The sequence below is a fragment of the Salmo trutta genome, chromosome 27 (genome assembly GCF_901001165.1).
Source record: "Salmo trutta chromosome 27, fSalTru1.1, whole genome shotgun sequence".
In the NCBI taxonomy this organism is placed as follows: domain Eukaryota; kingdom Metazoa; phylum Chordata; class Actinopteri; order Salmoniformes; family Salmonidae; genus Salmo; species Salmo trutta.
The window spans coordinates 16428088-16451924 of record NC_042983.1 but is presented as its reverse complement, the minus strand read 5'-3'; the positions used below and the strand labels follow the sequence as shown (position 1 = coordinate 16451924).

General features: G+C 41.3%; 2 protein-coding genes across 7 annotated transcripts in view; both read right to left on the bottom strand.

Moving 5' to 3' along the window:
• Positions 1 to 451, bottom strand: part of LOC115164444 (GAS2-like protein 1) — a 43890-nt gene extending 43439 nt beyond the window's left edge. The window contains exon 1 of the mRNA XM_029716919.1: positions 62 to 451. The gene's annotated coding sequence lies outside the window, so the exon portion shown is untranslated. The remainder of the gene's footprint in view (positions 1 to 61) is intronic.
• A 6686-nt stretch (positions 452 to 7137) lies between these two features.
• Positions 7138 to 23630, bottom strand: LOC115164443 (RNA-binding protein EWS). Of its 6 annotated transcripts, none has more exons than XM_029716912.1 (17): positions 23583 to 23630; positions 18485 to 18521; positions 18293 to 18344; positions 17968 to 18100; positions 17738 to 17752; positions 17035 to 17230; positions 16555 to 16829; positions 16246 to 16411; positions 13104 to 13141; positions 12455 to 12487; positions 12093 to 12208; positions 11188 to 11317; positions 10869 to 10988; positions 9145 to 9277; positions 8948 to 9033; positions 7619 to 7862; positions 7138 to 7527 (listed from the first exon to the last, which is right to left on the bottom strand). In XM_029716912.1, the coding sequence occupies exons 1-17, from the start codon at positions 23596 to 23598 to the stop codon at positions 7491 to 7493; spliced, it is 1827 nt and encodes a 608-aa protein (XP_029572772.1). In that variant the 5' UTR covers positions 23599 to 23630; the 3' UTR covers positions 7138 to 7490. The 6 variants fall into 6 exon arrangements, with proteins under 6 accessions (XP_029572772.1, XP_029572774.1, XP_029572776.1 ...); XM_029716914.1 differs by having other exon boundaries at positions 16555 to 16817; XM_029716916.1 differs by having other exon boundaries at positions 16555 to 16814.
• Positions 23631 to 23837: the final 207 nt, after the last annotated feature.

Here is a 23837-nt window from a genome sequence, read left to right as displayed (position 1 = left end):
TTTCCTCTATAACTAACAACTTTTCATAAAGCAATAATTAGCACATTTAATTCTTACCTACCTTTGAAAAGTGAATGTTTTGTCAAGAACGGACCGTTTGTCGAGCAGACTCATTCGGTAAAACAAATCGAAACCAGCCCCACGAACAAAAGCTGTAATAGACTACAATTTGAATGAGTTCAAAAGTGTAAGACACAAGTCGTTTTAAACCAACCCTCGCATGTAGGCTATTTTTTTCATTGTCGTCTTCAACACCGAGTTACTTTCCTCCCAGGACACTGGGAAATAAAAAAATGGGAGGCGAGTCCATTTCCTCGGGATTGAAAAGGCAGACAAAAACGTCAGGGAAACATTATTAGCATGTCAACAGGCAGCCCACATGTTCGAAGTGCGTCAAATTCAAGCATAACCATTTTAACATAGGAAAAATATGTCCAATTACTAATAGCTTATTGAAATCACTACAAAGGAATCAAATTAATATTACAATGTAACGATGCAGCCTTGAGAGATAGCAACAGTTACACTACTTCAATTTGCAACAATGTAGGCTACGAATGTTGCACGTTGGGCTGTGATATATATGGATGGCGGGAGCCATTAGGCGAAAACAATGATATGTATGATTTTTTCTGTGTGCACTGTGTCAAATTGAAAACCGAATGTTAAACCGGGTGAGGAGAACGACGTGTTGGGGATAACTGGGCACAAAATCTGTCTTCTCCAGGAGGTGGCGTGTTTTTGGTCACCAAACGAGGAGTTTTTGTATGGAGGTCAATGAGTGTCGATTTTGGTTCACAAACAAATATTGCTTATTTGATCGAATAGATGTTTCGGAATGATTAGGTTGTTACGAGTTTACTGACATAAGTAGGACACGTGACATGCCGGCAACTTTGAGAAAAAACACTTTAGGCCTATATCGGTTGTGCCAGTTGTCACTAGTTACCATAGCCACAAAGTCATAAACCCCGCCTATTTCTACAATTCATCTTCTTAAAATGTGATTTTAAACCTAACCTTACTACTAACCTTATGCCTAACCCTAAATTAAAACCAGAACGCAAATGTTTGTTTTCATGAATGTTTACGATATAGCCCATTTTGACTTTGTGGCTTCGGTCACTAGTGGAAACAGTTGAGCATTTACATTTTACATTTTAGTCATTTAGCAGACGCTCTTATCCAGAGCGACTTACAGTAGTGAATGCATACATTTCATTTTCATTTCATACATTTTTTTTTTTTTTCTTCGTACTTGCTGAACTGCTCTAGTGTAGCCACTCTCAGTGGCTACAATGGTCCCGACCTGATCTTGCCTCCTACCGACTGCCTTACATTTTTCAAGAAATGTATTTTAATTGTTAGAGTGGCCACCAGAGTAGGCCCGGTTTCCCAAAAGCATTTTAAGGCTACGTTCGTCGTTTGAACAGTCGTAGGAGCATCGTTAAATATCCGAGCTATTTCCCAAAACCATCGTTACTAAACTTGCTATTCAAAACGCTCGTTATTTAACGATTGCATCAGACCACTCGTAGAACAGCTAAGTAGCCTACGTCGTTAATGCTTGTTCGCCCTTCCGCGTCACTATACACAGAATATCTCCACTAAACACACAATTAAGGTGTGTGTCTTTCTGTGACCATTTCTTTGCATGACAAGCGAAGGATATTTTTATTTAACTAGGCAAGTCGGTTAAGAACAAATTCTTATTTACAATGACGGCCTACCAGAAGTCAAAATCCCTCCTGCGGGAACGGGTCTGGGATTAAAAATAAAATATAGGACTAATCACACATCACGACAAGAGAGACACCACTACATAAAGAGAGACCTAAAACAACAACACAGCATGGCAGCAACACAACATGGAAGCAGCACAAAACCTGGTACAAACATTATTGGGCACAAACAACAGCACAAAACGCAAGAAGGTAGAGACAACAATAAATCACGCGAAGCAGCTTCAACTGTCTGTATGTGTCCATAATGAAGAGATGGGGATAAAACGGTCCAATTTGAGTTTTTTTTTTTTGCAGCTCGTTCCAGTCACTAATATAATAGGCTAAATAATAAGATGAATACAGTATAGGCTACATAGACCTAAATATTTGAACGATATTGAACTCAATTTAATGGTAATAAAATTGTTTTACTTAGCCATTTGTCTCCTGTCGTCAGAAATGTTTGCCTCGATATAGCATATTTCATGATGTGTAACATGTGCGCAATGATGTGCCTATTCTTGATTTAGTACATTATTATAGGGTAAGCATTAGCCGCCTCAATATTTGTAGCCATAGGTGAAACAATACATGATCAAAAGTATGTGGACACCGGCACATCTCATTCCAAAATCCTGGGCATTCATTTGCTGTTATAACAGTCTCCACTCTTCTGGGAAGGATTTTCACTAGATGTTGGAATATTGTTGAGGGGACTTACTTCCATTCAGCCACAAAGGCATTAGTGAGGTTGGGCACGGATGTTGGACAATTAAGCTGGGCCCGCAGTCGGCATTCCAATTCATCCCGATGGGGTTGAGGTCAGAGCTCTGTGCAGGCCAGTCAAGTTCTTCCACACCGATCTCAACAAACCATTTCTGTATGGACCTCGGTTTGCGCACAGGGGCATTGCCATGCTGAAACAAGAAAGGGCCTTCCCCAAACTGTTGCCACAAAGTTGCAAGCACTAAATAATCTATAATGTCATTGTATGCTGTAGTGTTAAGATGTACCTTCTCTGGAACTAAGGGGCCTAGCCCAAACCATGAAAAACAGCCCCAGACCATTATTCCTCCTCCACCAAACTTTACAGTTGGCACTATGCATTGGGGCAGGTAGCGTCTCCTGGCATCCGCCAAAGCCAGATTAGTCCGTCGGACTGCCAGATATGGTGAAGCGTGATTCATCACTCCAGAGAACGCGTTTCCACTGCTCCAGAGTCTAATGGCGGTGAGCTTTACATTACTCCAACCGATGCTTGGCATTGCGCATGGTGATCTTAGGCTTGTGTACGGCTGCTCGGCCAACGAAACCCATTTCATGAAGCTCCCGACGAACAGTTATTGTGCTGACGTTGCTTCCAGAGGAAGTTTGGAACTCAGTAGTGAGTGTTGCAACCGAAGACAGATGATTTTTATGGGTTACGCGCTTCAGCACCCGGCGGTCCTGTTCTGTGAGTTTGTGTGGCCTACCACTTTGTGGCTGAGCCATTGTTGCTCCTAGACGTTTCCACTTCCCAATAACAACACTTACAGTTGAATGTGGCAACACTAGCAGGGCAGAAATTTGACTAACTGACTTGTTGGAAAGGTGGCATCCAATGGCAGTGCCAAGTTGAAAGTCACTGAGCTCTTCAGTAAGGCCATTTTACTGCCAATGTTTTTCTATGGAGATTTCACGGCTGTGTGCTCGATTTTATACACTTGTCAGCAACGGGTGTGGCTAAAATAGCCGAATCCACAAATTTGAAGGGGTGTCCACATACTTTTGTAAATATAGTGTATCTCTCTAGGAGCTGATCTTCTAATGTTATTATTTTTTATTTTTAAAGGCACAATTGGAAAGGGAGAAGGCTGATCCAAGAGCAGTGCTGCTTCTTTCGATCCTATCAGTATTGACACTTCTCAACGACTCACTTAGCGAACCTCTCTGCGTAGTGTTTTGGGAAACGCGTGTTAACATCTTCGGCCGCGTAAGAAAGTTGCATCGTTAAAACATCATAGGCCTAAATTCCATCCCAAAAGGAAAACCGGGCACTGGTCAATATAATGGATAATCTGTGGGGGAACTCCACTCTACCAGCAAGGTTGGGGAGTAACGGATTACATGTAATCTGTTACATGTCAAGGATTACAAAAACGGTAACTGTAATCCGTTACATTAATAGCAAACATATTGTCATCAGATTACCGATACTTTTGAAAAAGTAGACGATTACTTCTAATTTCAGAAAGGATGTTTGCGAAAAAAAATATTTGACACTTCTCTGTTTTCTCAATGACATTCAAATTTTAAAAAGGCAAAAGTTTAAATTTGTTCCACCTGAGCGAGTCTGACCACAAATCAGAGACCACCACTATGATGGCACACCAATGTGTTTGATGGATCGCGGGAAAAGATCAGGAATTGTTATTTATTTTATTTTATTTAACCAGGTAGGCTAGTTGAGAACAAGTTGTCATTTGCAACTGCGACCTGGCCAAGATAAAGCAAAGCAGTTCGACACATGCAACAACACAGAGTTACACATGGAATAAACAAACGTACAATCAATAATACAGTAGAAAAATCTATATACAGCATGTGCAAATGAGGTAGGATAAGAGAGGTAAGGCAATAAATAGGCCATGGTGGCAAAGTAATTACAATATAGCAATTAAACACTGGAATGGTTGGATGTGCAGAAGATGAATGTGCAAATTGAGATACTGGGGTGCAAAGGAGCAAGATAAATAAATACATCACAGTATGGGGATGAGGTAGGTAGATAGATGGGCTGTTTACAGATGGGCTATGTTATGTACAGGTGCAGTGATCTGTGAGCTAGGAATAAGCTTTTGCTGGCTACAGTCCAAGCTATGTCTTCCAATGGTGCAACTGCTGTCGGCATCCAAATATTATGCAATTTGAATTAAGGCTTGGAGGTAAGGATGACAGTAGTGGTGTAGTCTACGGCGATACGGATATCACTTATTATTGATATCTACATAGCGCGTTGATGTGAATCACACCGCTGCTCTCTCATTTAGCTATTTGCGCTTTACGGATTGTGGATGGCTGTTCACAAATCTAAATGTGTATTTGAACCCAATAATAGTTGAATTCAAGAAGTTTAAGCTGCCTATCAGTCATTGTTTTTGAAACCAGTGGACAGCCAGTGAAAAATGCGCTCTTGCAACAGCTGCGTAGTTCGGATCCAAGCCTATGGAATAAGTGTGGCTTTTATTGATCAATCTAATTCATGCTGATTAAAAAATATATCCATAGGCCTAATGGACACATGCTCAAACTTGCACGCTTCGATAGACTTAAAAGGGCAATCTGTAGTTGCTACATTTCTTTTGGCATTTATAAATTATATATACAGTACCAGTCAAAAGTTTGGACACCTACTTATTCAAGGGTTTTTCTTTATTTTTACTATTTTCTACATTGTAGAATAATAGTGAAGACATCAAAACTATGAAATAACACATAAGGAATCATGTATTAACTAAAAAAGTGTTAAACAAATCAAAATATTTTTATATTCTTCAAGGTAGCCACCCTTTTCCATGAGCACAGCATTTCTTTTTGAACTTGAATCAATGAGCCCAATCAATCCTCCATGACAACAAAATCATGAACAAGAGTAGGGCTGGCTAATCAATCCTTTGTTTTGGGGTCATGCTCAGGTGAAACAATTTGGCTAATCTATACTTCCATATTTCCAAGTCCTATTCTTGAAGATCAAGGGGTATAACATTCATTGGAATGACTGGAATTCTGATAGACTTTGGTTTTTAATGTAAAGATATAATTTAATCTTATTATATGTAGTAGAAAGCGATGGGTTAGAAGAAGCCTACATAACCAACCCATAAAGTAACATTTAACATCCATATATGGCCAGCTATGTAAACTTTAACATTGATTTATCCTGCAACAGATGTAGTTCAATTGGTAACGTCTTCTAATGCCTCTCAAGGGGCAAGTAATCTAAAAGTAACAATGTAATGCTGATTACAATTTGACAGGTAACATGTAACTAACAGATTACATTTAGAAAGTAACCGACCCAAACCTGTCTACTAGTGATGTAATCCTTCCCTCAAACGAGCATACGTGCACATCCCGTTAAGTATGCTGGGGAAATTAGTGAGATTATCCTTTTTATGGGTCAGACCCAAGTGTCAGGGCAGGACAAAGTTGCTTCCCAACAAGAAGTGACACTTCAATATAAGATTATAGGTCGCTCTTCGTCAATGTGAAATAGATAAGCCTAGTAGTTACCTCTGGTCTTGAATACAAACAAACTTGATTCTCTGCTAACTCCAGTTTTTACAGGCTGGGCCAGAGAAGCACTGTTTGTGAAACAACAGCTGCCTCATGCTTAGCTCAGCACATGCTCTGCGTGTGATTTCAATTTCAGTATGGAAAAAGGAGGGCCTTGTTTTGATTGGAAAAATACTTGTTTCTTTGAGATAGAGACGTGTAGGTTGAGAATTTTTTGGACCAGGATAAATCAGTTTTTGTGTGTCAGTGAACTCGCACAGTGATCTGTTCCCCAGCATAAGCAACTGGATACCAGTCCTCAAGGAACTCGGAAGTGTGAGCTGTGACCGGACTTCACCCACACACAGAACATTGGGCTTTAAAAGGAAGTTCGAAGTTTAGGCTGGAGCATTTACTTTTCTCTGGATGACAACTTTACCACAGCACAATAAATGCACCCTGGCTGTGCTGTCAGTGATTACAGGCAGACAAACATAAAACTGGATTATAAATAACTGACCCAACTGGTATATTTAAACAAAGCCAATCAATTCATTTTCATTGGGAAGAGAAGGGTGATTATCAAAGGGCTCAGATCACTGTGGACATATGCTGAACAGATGCAAATGTGGTATCAGTCAGACAGGGGTGGCCGACATCTGTGGTTAATAACATCCATTGTTTCTTGATTGGATTGGGAGGTTTCTCAAAAGACATCAAGGCAATTCTGTAAAGCAAAGCCTGAAAGCAGTTGATCTTCATTCTTCCTGGTAAATGTGCAGTTTAGTTGTCAAACTCGTTCCACAAAGCAGTATGGAAAGTGTGTTCATTGACTATATGATTGCAATGTAACATGAAGATAAATGTCACAAACCAGTTATATATATATATATATTATTCTTTGTGGCTTAGATAAATCCTCTATGACAGCTGCTGTATCTTCAACAGTTGTTGGTCAAACAGATATCATGCCAGAATTCTTTCAAAGCGGCATATTACAGCGCCTCCTTGTTGACAATTCTGAAAGAGAATACTGCTGTAGGTGTAGAGCTGTGAAATGCTGTACAATTCCTACTTTTCCCACCATTTGAGAACCAAGATGAAGACAATTGCAAAAAGTCAACCATTCATGATGCCTCATAACAGCAATGGATCTGAATTTCTTTTAGCATCAAATCAGGGTGGACATTTTATTTCCAAAATTGTTTATCATTACACAGCTATGGGAAGGAGAAGCAATTACAATTAAAAAAGAAGTGTCATGTTTTACAATAAACTGTCAAAATCAGTCTGTACATCTAAGAAATGCAAAAAATAAAGTTGCACAAGTCAAAATAACTGAACCAAGGGTAAACAAAACTATAAAAAAACTAAACGTTTTAACTACGAGTTGAATGAAACTGCAGAGTATTTCAAAAGCAGTTCTATAACCATTAATAAAAACGGAATCATAAATTAATTTCATTTTAAAAATCAAATCCTGCACTAAATGGAAAATTCAAATTGCTGCCTTCAGTAGGGTCGGTCTCTGCGTTCCTGGCGATGGTCCCTATGAGAAAGAAAAAGCAGTAATTTAGTGTCCAACAAACATAGTAAGCAATACACGAGCATGATGAAAGCAGTCCAACATGTTCCTTTACCTCATATCCATCTTGCCTGGGGGCCCCCCCATTCCTCCTCTCCCCATTCCTCTTCCTCGGTCCATAGGCGGTCCTCCCCTGCTAGACCCTCGGAATCCCCCTCGGTCCATTCCACCACGTCCCCTGAATCCACCGCCACGGTCACCTCCCCATCCTCCACGGAAGCCTCCAGGCCCCCCTGGCCCGCCACGGTCCATCCCTCTGCCCCCACGCATCCCCATGCCACCCCTGCCTCGCTCACCACCTGAACAAAATCACACAAGACCCAGTTAAGCTTGCCACCAGACTATCATAGACATGCACACGTTAACAGGAAGGGGAACACAAGATTATTAAACATAGTAAAAAGTTGTATTCCCAGTGCACACAGAGCAAGCCCCTCCAACACCAAAGCTTTCAATTATAGTAAACAGACTGCTAAACATGGATAGTTTCATGTTTCCCCAGAGTTGACACTAATCTATACTGAACAAAAATAAACATGCAACAATTTAAGATTTTACTGAGTTACATTTCATAAGGAAATCCGTAAATTGAAATAAATTCAATGGGCCCTAATCTATGGACTTCACATGACTGGGCAGGGGTGCCCACCCACTGGGGAACCCAGTTGATCCCACAGGTGAAAAAGCCGGAGGTGGAAGTCCTGGGCTGGTTACAGGTGGTCTGCGGTTTTGAGGCCAGTTAGACGTACTGCCAAAGTCTCTAAAACAACGTTGGAGGCAGCGTATGGTAGTGAAATGAACATTAAATTCTCAAGCAACAGCTCTGGTGGACATTCCTGCAGTCAACATGCCAATTGCAAGCTTCCTCAAAACTTGAGACATCTTTGGCATTGTGTTGTGTGACAAAACAGCACATTTTAAAGTGGCCTTTTATTGTCCACAGCACAAGGTGAACCTGTGTCCTGATCATGCTGTTTAATCAGCTTCTTGACATGTCACACCTGTCAGATGGATGGATTATCTTGGCAAAGGAGAAATGCAAACTAACAGGTATAAAAACATTTGAGAGAAATAAGCATTTTGTGCATATGGAAGGAACATTTCTGGGATTTTTTATTTTAGCTCATGAAACATGGGAACAACACTTTACATGTTGCGTTTATTTTTGTTCAATTTAGTACAACCGTTAAGCATGGACCCTGAAGTTTAGGTGTTAAACCTGTTTGTTTTATTTGGCTGTGTTACATTGCAAACAGTAAGATATGTGAAACAGGGAAGGTAATTCAGCCCTTGTTGCTCAAATAACACAAATTGTTATAATGGTTCCTGTCTACAGTTGAACCAGGCCCTAACAATAGTGCTGCTGTGCCAGTGACCGCTGTACCTGAAGGGGGCCCAAAGCCCTCTGGTTTGGGAGCTTTGCACTGGTTACACTCCATCCTCCAGGAAAAGTTCTGGTTGCCACAGCCCCTGAGAAGGACAACCATTCAGTGATATACACAAAAACCACTAACGGTACTGTAAAGTTCATTTTGTTTTTTTAAATGGGAAAAGGAAAACTCTTTCTTGAGAGGTCCTTACTGGTTGGGGCACTCCCAGTCTCCAGCTCTCTGCTGCATGTTGCCACCTGGGCCACCTGGCCCACCTCTGCCCATACCATGTGGTCCTCCTCGTGGGACAAAACCTCCACGCTCTCCTCCACGGCCCATCATGCCTGATAACACACACCAGGGGTTGTTTCAATAGTTCATTATATTGCCATGGCAAATGTGGGGCAGCTATATATACTGAACAAAAATATAAAAACGCAACATGTAAAGTGTTGGTCCCATGTTTCATGAGCTGAAATAAAATATCCTAGAAAAGTTCCATACGCACAAAAAGTTTCGCGAAAATTTGTTTGCATCCATGTTAGTGAGCATTTCTCCTTTGCCAAGACAATCCATCTGACTGAAAGGTGTGTCCTACCAATAGGCTGATTAAACAACATGATCATTACACAGGTGCACCTTGCACTGGGGAAAATAAAAGGCCACTAAAATGTGCAGTTGTGTCACACAACAAAATGCCACAAATGTCTCAAGTTGAGGGAGCGAGCAATTTGGCATGCTGACTGCAGGAATATTCACCAGAGCTGTTACCAGATAATTAATTGAATGTTCATTTCTCTACCATATGCCACCAACGTCATTGGAGAATTTGGCAGTACATCCAACCGGCATCACAACCGCAGACACCGTGTAACCATGCCAGCCAAGGACTTCCACATCTGGCTTCTTCATCGGCGGGATCATCGGAGACCAGCCACCCGGACAGCTGATGATCCTTTGGGTTAGCACAACCGAAGAATTTCTGCACAAACTGTCAGAAACCGTCTCAGGGATGCTCATCTGTGTGCTCATCGTCCTCACCAGGGTCTTGACCTGACTGCAGTTCGGCATCTTAACCGACTTCAGTGGGCAAATGCTCACCGGCACGCTGGAGAAGTGTGCTCTTCAAAGATGAATCATGGTTTCAACTGTACAGATGGCAGACAGCGTGTATGGCGTTGTGTGGGCTAGCGGTTTGCTGATGTCAACATTGTGAACAGAGTGCCCCATGGTGGCGGTGGGGTTACGGTCTAGGCAGGCATAAGCTACGGACAATGAACAAAAATGCATTTTATCGATGGCAATTTGACTGCACAGACATACCATGATGTGTACTGAGGCCCATTGTCGTGACATTCATTCTCCACCATCACCTTATGTTCCAGCATGATAATGCACAACCCCATGTCGTAAGGATCTGTACACAATTCCTGGAAGTTGAAAATGTACCAGTTCTTCCATGGCCTGCATACTCACCAGACATGTCACCCATTGAGCATGTTTGGGACGCTCTGGATCGACGCATACGACAGCGTGTTCCAGTTCCCACCAATATCCAGCAACTTCACACAGCCATTGAAGAGGAGTGGGACATTCCACAATCAACAGCCTGATCAACTCAATGCAAAAGAGATGTGTTTTGCGCTGCATGAGGCAAATGGTGGTCACACCAGATGCTGACTGGTTTTCTGACCCATACCCCTACCTTTATAAAAAAGACATCTGTGACCAACTACTGCATATCTGTATTCCCAGTCATGTGAAATCCATAGATTAGGGCCTAATGAATTTATTTAAATTGACCAATTTCCTTTATATGAACTGTACCTCAGTAACATCTTTGAAATTGTTGCATGTTGCATTTACATTTCTGTTCAGTGTATTTTCAGTTTTGAACAAGTGCCATTCTCAAAGAAACAGTTGACTTAAATATACCTCCAGGTCCTCCACGGCCCATCATGTCACCCCTCATGGACATGCCCCCTCTCATTCCACCCATCATGGGCTTACGGCGAGCCATGGACACCTTCAGCCTCCTGCCCTGGTACTCTTTCCCTGTTGAGGTCATAAACAGAACGTAACAGGAATAAAGAGAAATGGAGAGAGAAAAAGGCAAGAGTTAATGGTCATTACTAGTATTCTAAAGTACATTTCAGTGCACATCAACACAAGCCCTGATATGCATTCATCTGGATGGTTCAAGGGTAGAATCAGAGTAGGCTGATGCAGGTTAAAAAGGGCCAGTATGACTTACCATCAAATAACTCTACAGCAGCTTTGGCAAAGGAGGGCTCCTCGTAGGACAGTGTGGCATCTCCCTTGGGCTTCCCTGAATCATTGTCTGTGTAGATGTTGATGGCAGGCTTGCCCAACCTCCGGTTCATCTAAACAATAAAAGAGGAATTCCTCACTCAAAAGTCAACCTACCCAACCATTAACAGTTATCTGCTGTTGCCATTCTATTTGAGAGCATTTTTTAGAGCATTCATTAACTGTTCAGTCCTCTAATTAAATGAGAACAAGACAACAAAAACACTGTCTATATATATATATATATATATATATATATATATATATATATATATATATATATATATATATTTCAGGAGCTGGAATAAAAGAACCCAGAAACTTTTGTGCACAAATTTGTTTACATCCCTGTTAGTGATCATTTCCCCTTTGCCAAGATAATCCATCCACCTGACAGGTGTGGCATATCAAGAAGCTGATTAAACAGCATGATGATTACACAGGTACACCTTGCGCTGTGGACAATAAAAGTCCACTAAACTCTGCAGTTTTTCACAACACAATGCCACAGAGGGAGCGTGCAATTGGCATGCTGACTGCAGGAATGTCTAACAGCTGTTGCCAGAGAATTTAATGTTCATTTCTCTACCATAAGCAACCTCCAATGTCTACAGTACGTTGGATGCATATCTGTATTCCCAGTCATGTGAAATCCATAGACTAGGGCCTAATGAATTTATTTTAATTGACATATTTCCTTATATGAACTGTAACTGAGTAAAATCTTTTAAAGTGTTGCATGTTGCACTTATATATATTTTTCAGTATACATAAACATGTTTTGGAAGAGACAAATACAACTTAATGTGTGTCTAAGTTGAGGTCCTTAGATTGAGAGACTGTCCTCACCCTGATGGCTCCAGGGTCTTTGAAGAAGATAGCCATCTCCTCCAGAGTGGCGTTCTCTGTGAGTCCTGTGATGTAGATGGTGCTGTTCTCAGAGTCATCCTGCTCCTCAGGGCGCCCTGAACAGAGAGAACTACCATTAAAAGAATTGCCAGGAAATACTACAGCTACACTTCCACTACACTGTCCTTACTCATCTCAGATTCATAGCATAAGCCATTAAGCCAAGAAGTTGGACCAAGATCAATGCAACAAAGCCTTTCAGGCAGATACAAACCAGTAAGATAAACGTTCAAAGGTTAACAATTGATCCTTCAATGCTTCTGATCTATGATTTAAGTGTCGGTCATTTAGTATCTGCTTACCCATGTTACGCACTGCCCCGTTGTTCATGGGTCCTGTTTGCCATCAGGCGAGGGGGAAAAAACAAAAAACAAAGTCAGTTTGTGCCACTCAAGTCCTGTGCTAAACTGCTGAAGAGTATTTGAAGTGATAACAGACAGTCCTCCAGAACACAGGCATCAGACGTTTTTGAAAATATATTGATCATGATGTAAATAAAAACCTCAGACCCGTTTGTATAAAAATGTGTGCCATAAGAAAATGTCCTAAGAAACCACATAATAATCATCCCCAAAAATACCAGGGGTTTGGCTCCATGAAATTGTAAATGCAAAACAATTTTTCAAAACTGACTTTTCTTGGCAGCGGTCATTTGTTATTAATATGTCATTGTGCAATAAGAGCACCTTGCTCTTCAAGGTTACCTTAGGCAGTGAGTGATATAAACCAGAGTAAAAAGTACCCCTTTCCAAACAGATGTCTCAGACATTTAAACTGGATCCCCTTCTATTTCCATCCATTCTAATAGCCACCTATATATTTGGCTACCCCCCCCCCCAAAAAAAACACTGCACACACCAATGTAAGGGCTTAGGTAAATGCTCAGCGCGTACATGCTCTAGTAGGTAAAGGTCTGGAGTGGACAAGCCAGTGTAATACTCGTTAACTTACCACCGGGCTTATTGAAGCCACCTCTGTCTCCAGCGACGCTATGGGGGAATAAATGGAGATATGAAGGCGATTTCCCTTTTAACAGCCACTTCCATGCATGGAGCCCCAAGGCTCGTTTGGGGAGATTGAAGGAAACAGTTCTGACTAGTTATTTTAACAACCCCCAACATGCCTACACAGTCTATGCAATCCAGTTAATGGGAATGAAGGAATTAACAGAAATTATGGCATCATTCCTTTACTAGAAGGCTTCTTAACGACAGCATTTGATAGCAGATACAGGCTAGTTTGGAGCTAGCTGAGGGGTGTTAAATCTCTACCTATGGGGAAATATGGGACAGAATCCCAGGAATTTGTTACAAAGGAAACCTTTTTAGATGCATTCCATATGCAGTTTAATAATGACTAGCCTGGAGATACTATACTGACAAGAGATAACTTACAGATACAGTTAAATATGTGGAAAGCTAGTGCATTATGTCCAATTTACAGTTGAAGCAAATGGCTATAGGAGTTAAAACAAATGATTGACGTCAAATGCAATGCGTCTGAAATATTAAACAAAAAACAGGTGATTACAGTCACCTTTGAAATAAAAACCAAAAACACACCATCCATGTACATTATTTTACAAAAACATGAATTGAAGTTAAACAATTCTAATAAATACAGAATTTAAACTTGACCATGTTACAAAGTTTCACCAAGGTAAAAGTAATAATTCAATTTGTATAGTAAAATCATCATTTTAAAGAGTTTCCCAGCATGCTTTAGACAGCACCATCCTCATCTCTTGGATTTAAGGCAGAACCCAAATCTCTGTGGTTTAACCCCTTCGGTTGTTTAAGCTGCCGGCTCTGTATTGAGTACAGGTACTTTATAGAATATAGATGGGTTTACATGGCTCTCACTGTTACCTGTAGCGTAAATGTGACAAAGCATGTTAAAAAGGTGTTCATTTGATTAAACAAAACATTTGTAATCCAAACCACATTTTAAAAACTAAAAACACATAAGGGGCTGGTTTCCCCAGACACAGATGAAGCGTAGTCCAAAGACTAAAAAGCATTCTGTGTATTGTTTTTAGTCTAGGACTAGGCTTACCCTGGGAAACCGGACCCAAAACATTTGGCCCTAAAAGCTATACTGTATGAAAAAGTAAAAACAGGAGTTACATATGAATGCCAAATTATTTTTATTTTTTTTATTCTTTACCCCTTTTTCGTGGTATCCAATTGGTAGTTAGTCTTGTCTCATCGCTGCAACTCCCGCACGGACTCAGGAGAGGCTAAAGTCGAGAGCCGTGCGTCCTCCGAAACACGACCCTGCCAAGCCGCACTGCTTCTTGACACAATGCCCACTTAACCTGGAAGCCAGCCGCACCAATGTGTCGGAGGAAACACCGTACACCTGGCGACCAGTGTCAGCGTGCACTGCGCCTGGCCCGTCACAGGAGTCGCTAGTGAGCGATGGGACAAGGACATCCCTGCCGGCCAAACCCTCCCCTAACCCGGACGACGCTGGGCCAATTGTGCGCCGCCCCATGGGTCTCCCAGTCGCGGCCGGCTGCGACAGAGCCTGGACTCAAACCCAGAATCTCTAGTGGCACAGCTAGCACTGCGATGCAGTGCCTTAGACCACTGCACCACTCAGGAGGCCCACGCCACATTTCTTGACTACTTTAAGCAATGTTAACAGAGAAAAAAGCCTACTTTCAACTTGAAAACATGACAAAATCATCAATTGAGGTTAAGAAATGTGACAAATGTCATGTAATTAATAAAAGATTGTGCTGTAGACAAAGGTTGAATTATTCACTTTGATCCTCTCTTTAGGGAAAGCACATAGCCATGTACTGAATAATATTTTTTATATAATATAGGCCTAGAGCAAAACATAACTGAACATACGAGTCTGGTGTGACCTAGTGAACATACGCCAATTTAAACATTTTTTCTTGTTACAGGGATATTACCTTCAGCTGTCTGATACTCAATGGAATCAACCTCACCTCAAACTCTACAATGAAAACATAGGTGCCATCATAATGCCCAGAAAGCTTGAACAAAACATGTAAGGCTCCAGGTTGCCAGTTTAGTACCAATAACCCACAAGGGGGATAACTTTGGTTCTGCATGGATGTATCCCATAGAAATGTACTAGCGGTTTTCCAGGGAAAAACTCCAAACCCCAAATGTGCATTAACCTCAACTTAGTACGCAATTAAACTCCTTGGTATAGGCAATCAATGTGTCTTGCTTATTAAACAAACTTAAGTTATTTTAGAAGATCTGCCCCTGGGGGTTGTGAGCCAAAAAAAGGCCCCCGAAATGTTGTCCAAAAATGAGCTAATTGGACAGAAAGGGGCACACCACCTCCAAACACAAATGAGAAAAAGCTTGTCTTGTATTGCAAAAGTTTGTTAGCTTAAAGCTAAGGATTTTGTAGTTTCGAGATGTAAGTAATCGATTAATATGAAATATTGTTATATGTCAACACAAGCCAAAATTTGAGGTAAATCAGTTAGCAACTAAACTTCCATAGTGCATACTCCCAAATACCTTCTGGGTCAGCTTTTTAAAAAGAAAATCAGATTAAATAGGTACGTTTTTATACCATCTTAAAATGTATTTAACCTCACAGCAATCATTTAAAAAGGTGCGGTGTGCCCACCAAATCATTGAAACCCGCAGCAGTAACCCTGAAGCCTTGTAAATAGATGGACCATAATCACTGCTATAGATTATATAAACCTGCAAAGCTGTGGTACAGCAAAAAGGGATATCTGATTGAATAGTTTACAACTCCAGCATTCTGTTCACAAATGTCAGTCCCAGCTCTTTGATTCATGAAATCATATTCCTTCTTACCTTTGGCCACAGTATGGCAGGGCTAAGAGTTAGTACCCACTAAAGGAGAGTCCCTTCATGATACTTTTTGTAGGCATTAGATATTTGATCCTACACAAAGTAAACAGTGACTTTCACCACTTATAAAAGAGATGTCTATTTTATCTTTGTAGGGTTACAACTTGACCCAATTAATGTTTAAGGGGAACTTCAAACTCAGCCCTGCTCAGCCTGACCGCAGCACCTGCAAGAATGGATGGACGTTATGTTGAGCAATAAGGAGAGTGACTTACCCCATGCCTCCACGGCCCATGCCCCCACGTCCCCTGCCACCGTGCATCATGCCGCCCCTGTCATAGCCATCCCTGGGTGGCCCACGGCTCTCCCCTGCCCCTGGGAACCTAGCAGGGTCAGAGCCAGAGTAGCCAGAGCTGCCTCTGCCCTCCTGTCCATAGTTATCTACAGAATGACATGAGGATTAGCGGAAATGCCCTTGTGTGAAAATAAATGAACATCAACATGACTAAGACAATAACTAGCAGGTAGGCCTATTGCAATGCTTGTGTGTGTGTTAAAATAACAGAGGAGACCGCTACTCTTACTGTAATGGCTTGACTGGTTGTAACCACTTTGAGGCCCACTTTGTTGTCCATACTGGCTGCCTGCAGGCTGCCCATAGGAACCTGAGGCCTGAGGGGGGTAGGCCGCGGCAGGGGCCTGTTGCTGCTGAGGTGGGGGCTGCTGCTGCTGGTACCCACTCTGCTGCTGCCCATAGCTTCCCTGCTGGGCCTGGTACCCACTCTGCTGCGCGGAATATCCCCCGGGTTGGGAGTAGCTGCTCTGGCTATAGCCAGCTGGCTGGCTGCTGGTATTATAACTGAAGTGGTTAGGGACGGGCAGGGATTGAATGGGTCATAAAGAGTGCTACACAACTATATGTTTCTTATGGGTTGACAGCTGCAACTTCTCCTCCACTGTGTACAAACTAAAATCAACTAAACATCAACAAAATATAGTGTAACATTTCACTGCATCACTACTTCCATTACACCCTGGTCCTAATGTGAGACTAGTTAGCCTACCTCTGAGGCGCAGTGGAAGCAGCCTGCTGGCTGTAGCCAGCATAGGCAGACTGGGCTGCATAGCCTGGCTGGGAGCCATAGGAGGGCTGAGAGGCTGCGGGAGCAGCAGCAGGAGCACTCTCATATCCACTGGCTCCATAGCCCGCGGCAGGCTGGGAGTAGCCATGGGCACTGGGCTGGGCAGCAGGGTACCCAGCTGTGGTCAAACAGGAAATGGTTAAATTGAAGAAGGTGTAGATAGATCATTCCAGGTACAACCTGGTTAGGATTTTAGTCCAGAACTGCCCAAATGAATGAAGCAATCTGTTCTATTTGGATCACACTATAACCACTTGGGACTTCTACAACCTGACAGAGAGCAGCACTGATGAAGAATATTAAATGGCACAGAAGAATACCATTGTGTTATTAGAAGTGTGTTAGAATTAGTGTTAGACATCAGTAGATGAATACCATTCTGAAGGGTCTATTGTCTTGTATTAGTAAGATGTCTTTTACAGTCATGATGCAGGAGGAGTAAATAGTGTCAAAGAAATCTATCATCTCCAGGGTTCAACTAGTCTACTCACAATACTATAGTCTACTAGACATGATGCTAAATATATTACATGGATCTATCCAGCCAGCCATTGAACACTTTGTATAGACTGAGCCTAAGTGGCATGAAATGGATAGAGATGCATGAAAAGTAATTGTGTCGAACCTGTTTTATTCCCAGCTGTAACATGAAAGCAAGAGGAGAAAAGGTTCACAGTTCAAAAATGGTGACTCGGGTTGAAAATGGTCCTTTAAGGTCCTCAAAGCACATTTGCAGTAATATAAATACAGGATTGACATTACATGTGGTCAATGGTTAGAGGCATGATGGACAATTCTCATTCCCTTCCACCAAAATTACTTTTGGCCAATCATTTTGATCAGTTTGAAACTGACCTGGTGCTGGTTGCCCATAGGAGGAACCATACTGCTGTGCATAGCCGCCAGCAGAGGGTGCTGCCTGAGAGTATCCGGTCTCAGCTGCAGCAGGTTGGGCGTAGGACCCATATCCTTGCTGGCTATAACCCTGCTGAAATACAAAACATTATTTTATAGACCGATATATAATGACAAGTACCTTGGGAAAGATGGCAAGCTGTCCTGTGCTTCAGTTTAAACTGTATGCAAACATGGAATGAGATCAAGGCAGTATTGTGGATCTCTGACCATCATTCCAGTTTATGTTATTTCATAAATGGCCTTGTCTAAATATAAAACTCACCTGGGCAGATTGTCCATAGCCCTGTGAGGGCTGAGCAGCATAGGAGCCATACCTGCAGGGACACAAGATCAATCATTCATCTTGTTTCTGTAGATCATAATTAATTGTACCAAATAACACAAACACCCATTCCTCTGGATTCATTAGAACACTTCTCTTAGTAGCACACAACCTGCATGTAGAAAGACTTACCCCTGCTGGGCACCGGCCTGGTTGTAGGAACTGTAATCTGTAAAAGAAAATGACAAAAGAAATGATTAGTCAACAACAGTCCTACAGGCTAGTACAGTATCAAAATCCACTTTGGACTCATGAGAAGAAACTACTCATGTTCACTGGGCAATAATCTTGTGTAGACCGTCGGCAGTGCCAACCAGGCCAGGCCACACAATGGGAAAATCTTTCAAGTTCAACAGTCCTTGAAAAGAGAAAACATTCCTGCTATTCAACTCTAGCAAGGACTGACTAGTGATAGTTGTTTGCCGTTGTTATGTTGTGGGGGCCATCACGCCTTTGCTTGCATAACTAACGTTACGGTAGTTGGCTAAATTGGCCAAAGAAACAAAAATGTGGCTAGATTAGCAAGGCTGTACGGAAAGGTATACACTAGCACAAACATAGATCTTATTAAATTACTAGAGGAGCGATATCATGAACCCTCAAAGTCCCAGAATGGGGAGAAAAACGGCAGCAGATGAAAGGTTAAAACAACGGCATACTAGTATCCCATAACTCCTTGCAACAGTGGGACCAGCTATGCTGGTTAGCAATGGCGCTGATTCCAGATTTGTAACAATGCCATCTTAACCTGTATTTTTGACCTAGACCCATGTTTAGGTTGAAGATGGAAAAAATTAAGAGAAAGGTGTCACAAAAATGCAGAGGTTATACCACTCTGAATCAACCACGGGACCAGCTCAAGCATTGTAGCTAACGCTGCCTAGGTAAAAGGCAAGCGGTCTGAAGCAGATCATAAGGCTGGTGGGGAAAAAATTGCATTTTAAGCTAAAGCCAGAAAAAAGACAACTGCCTGCTAGCTAACGTTTGGGATGAAGATTACAAGGTTAAGACAACAGGGTTGCAATATTCCATAACCCTTTGCAATTCAAGGGACCAGCGTCAAAAGTTTGGACACCTACACATTCAAGGGTTTTTCTTCATGAAAAATTACTTTCTACATTGCAGAATAATAGTGAAGACATCAAAACAATGAACACACATGGAAATCTAAATATATTTTAGATTCTTCAAATAGCCCCACTTTGCCTTGATGACAGCGTTGCACACTCTTGGTATTCTTTCATTCAGCTTCATGAGGTAGTCACCTGGAATGTATTTCAATTAAGAATGATGGAGACCACGGTGTTCTTGGGGACCTTCAATGCTGCAGACATTTTTTGGTACCCTTACCCAGATCTGTGCCTCAACACATTCCTGTCTCGGAGCACTACGGACAATTCCTTCGACCTCATGGCTTGATTTTTGCTCTGATATGCACGGTCAACTATGGGACCTTTCCAAATAATGTCCAATCATTTGAATTTACCACAGATGGACTCCAATCAAGTTGTAGAAACATCTCAAGGATGATCAATTGAAACAGGATGCACATGAGCTCATAGCAAAGGGTCTGAATACTTACGTAAGTAAGGTATTTAAATTAATATATACCGGGTTTTTTTAAAAAATGTGTTTGCTTTGCCATTATGAGGTTGTGTGTAGTTGAGGGAATTTTTTTATATATCCATTTTAGAATACCGCTGTAACGTAACAAAATGTGTAAAAGTTCAAAGGGTATGAATACTTTCCAAATGCAATGCATGCGTTTATATTTGGGATGCACAATATATCGGCCAATATCAGCTAAAAAAAAAAGCCAACATCGGAATCAGCCCGATATCTAGATTAACGATGACGTTAAAAACCAATATCAAAGCTACCGTGCATACCTATATAACGTAGGTAGAGGACGTAATGACGCCACGTATAATTGTGTGCTACACGTGCAACAGCATTCCTAACCTAGCCCACAATGTCTGCTGTGTGGAACGAGCGGTCAACAAGTCAAGCAGTCATTTGAAAGAGTAAGAAAATTTCAGCGAAACAACTCAAAGGCGAAATCCATTAAAGCCAAGATAATGGAATTCATTGTCCAAAGACAATCAACCGTTCTCTGTCGTGGATGTTGGCTTTTGCCGACTGGTCGAGCACCAGTGCACACTACCAAGTGCGCTATTTTTCAGATGCTGCCCTACCAGAGTTACACAGTAATAGCGTCACTGCTATTAGCTTCACGACCCATTTGGGTCTTTGCGTGTCAAAAAAGATACAGTAGCACTGTTTTTGCATTATTTAAACCAAATTGAACATGTTTCATTATTTATTTGAGGCTAAATTGATTTTATTGATGCATTATATTAAGTTAAAATAAGTGTTCATTCAGTATTGTTGTAATTGCCATTATTACAAATACATTAAAAAATACATATATTAAATAAAAAATAATAAATCAAATCGGCTGATTAATCGGCATCGGCTTTTTTGGCCCCCCAATAATCGGTATCGGTGCTGAAAAATCATAATCGGTCGACCTCTAAGTAGAAACTGCAGTCATTTTCATTATTCTTAGCAGTTATTTAGGAATCCTTGTGAGTAAGTATTAGCTAGGTAGCCAATTGAACTTCAATTCATGAAAATAAATGGCTAGCCAGCTACTTAACCCTGTTGCCCAAAGCTAACGTTATAAGCAGCCAGCTAGCTTCATCTGGCTAGTGACGCTCGACCGGACCTGGTTATTTGTTGTGAAGCTGGCCACAATAAGGATTAGGCACAATCGTGGAATTTGAGGAATGCCTTCAAAATAAAAGTATGTAATACAAATAGTAGATTTGTGCCATACTTTTATTTTAAAGGCTAAACCCAAAGTCCCCTATTGTAGCTAGCTTCACATAGATAGTTCTTATTTGATTAATGGTGGTTGGACCTGTCTTATAAATTAGGGTTATTTTAGACGACACGTCAAATAGTGTTATTTGGCGTGCATCTTTTTTGACACGCAAAGACCGAAACGGCGTTCCATAGAAATCCTGGTTGAGAATGAAACTGAACAACGAAACAGCAAGTAAGTGAAAGAAATAGGTTTTGATTATGTTTTACTGGTAATGGGGACATACGTAAATGCCAACAAAATAACTTTTTGGTCAGTGTGTGTGTGTGTGTAACCTTTATTTAACTAGGCAAGCCAGTTAAGAACAAATTCTTATTTACAATGACGGCCCGGACGACACTGGGCCAATTGTGCACAGCCCTATGGGACTCCCAACCACGGGCCGGATATGATACAGCCTGGATTCGAACCAGGGACTGTAGTGACGCCCCTTGCACTGAGATGCAGTGCATTAGACCGCTGTGTCCGTGTGTTTGTTAACTGATATTTAAAATTTTAGCAGCCTTTTAAGCATTCTAGTACAGTTAAATAGTTAACGGGTTTTTTTTGGCATGGAAAATATTGGATATCGGTCAAAAATGTCATATAGGTGCATCAGTAGATTATATATATATATATATAATATTTTCTTTACACTCCAGATCACAGGAGGCTGCTGAGGGGACAACGGAAGAAATGGAATGACATCAAACACCTGGAAACCATGTGTTTGACACCATTATGCTCAAGTCAATTAAGGTGCCACCAACCTCCTGTGCTCCAGATACAAACAATAACTACATCTCATCTGCCCAGACCCACATGCTCACAACCATTCTTAGTGCCTGCATTATTGTTTGCTACTTGGCCTTAAATTGTACCAATTTGTTTTTCCTTGGTTGCCAATGATATTTCAATAATAAATAACTCAATTTTTTCATTGTGTCAATGATGGCAGATTGATTGACTTCCAAGTTTGTTTTTGTTAACACATGTTTTTTTCCAAGATGGGTGATGAGAAAAGAATCATCCAGCCCATTGGCTACCTCACTACACCCCTATATGCCATGTCTTGAAATATGCAGACAGGCAGATTAAAAGTCTACATTATAATACTTCTGACAGCCAACTTTCTAGCCCCGCCCACAACTTCATAGCATTCCCAGACAGCATGGATTCCCAGACAGCACACACTTAAGACATGACTGTAGAATTTCTGAATTTGGTCTCTTGTATTATACATTCTAACATTAATTTATACTGGATTAAGCATATATTTTTTAACTCATTTTGTTAGTTATGCACCAACTTTCCCTCCATCTTGTGCAAACATCAGTTCATTTTAATTATTGGTTGCAAAAGTAAATATTATTTTTCTAAGAGCGCTAACATTAGTAGTTATCAATGGCGCATGCCAGGAAGTAAAAGCAGGAAGTGTACCCTTCAATCGGTGCTGCGATTTTTTTAAGTCAACTCCCATCTGACAATACAAAAAATAAATTCCATTGCATGAGCCACATCTGTTAGCATCATTTGAATTTACATTCTACGTTACCAAGGCAATCCAGTCGATAAGACATTCCAAATTATTTTGGAAATTGCATTACAACTACCAGCCGCCATTGCGAGCGTACCCATGAATTGACCAGTCAAATTTCCTGGGTTAGAGTTTCCAATCCTGTTTTATTCACTTTATTTCTATGGTCCTATCATCAACTGATTTCAGACAGTGTGGAGCGACTGCATCGTTTGAATAGAATTTTGGCAGTTAATTTGAAACATCTATGAATTAATTCATCTAAAACTGGCTAACTAACGTTATCTAACAAAGATACAGTGCAGATAACATTACATTCTTAAAATATATGATTTTACACAATCACAGGTCTGAGAAACAATGGTTGACTAAGTTCCTGACCAAAATGGCTGACCTTTAGAGCATCATAAGAGTCATGTCGGTCCTAGAATTCAAATTCGGCAGATGCACGTGTGTGGTCAGAGTTTGTGTGCCTCGCCCCGGCATCGTGGCTAGATAGGGCCTACTGCCCTAGATTCTACATTAGCCAACGTCAACTAACGAAGTAAACTCGTTCATTCACCATTCTCCGGCTGGCCGATTAAACTCAACTCCATGATTTAAATCGAAGAGTTTCGTAAGCTAGGCCAACGTTGGCAAACGCAACGCGTTAGCTAGCTACCGGCTACTGTACATATTTAAACGTTCGCATTACACGTACATATTAGATTAAACCACATACATTTGATGTAACTATTGATAAATATGTACATTTCTTTACATGGTCAATAATATCTAAAGAATTCATGCAAAATGACACAATTAAATAGACCGAGAACGGAACCCACCAGGTGCTGACGCCATCTTCGTTTCGTCTGATGTTGGCGCATGCGCGTAAACGAATGGATGGATGAACTTGTGCTGCGTTGAAAAAAACGGGGAACTCGGGGAAAAAAACGAGCTCCGAATTGGACAAATCGATTTGAACCGTCAGCCAACTCAGAATTCCAACTCGGGAGCTCGGGCCTCTTTCTAGAGCTCCGAATTTCCGACCTGAAGACCACTGACGTCGTGATTTGACCTCGTATTTTTCCGAGTTCCCA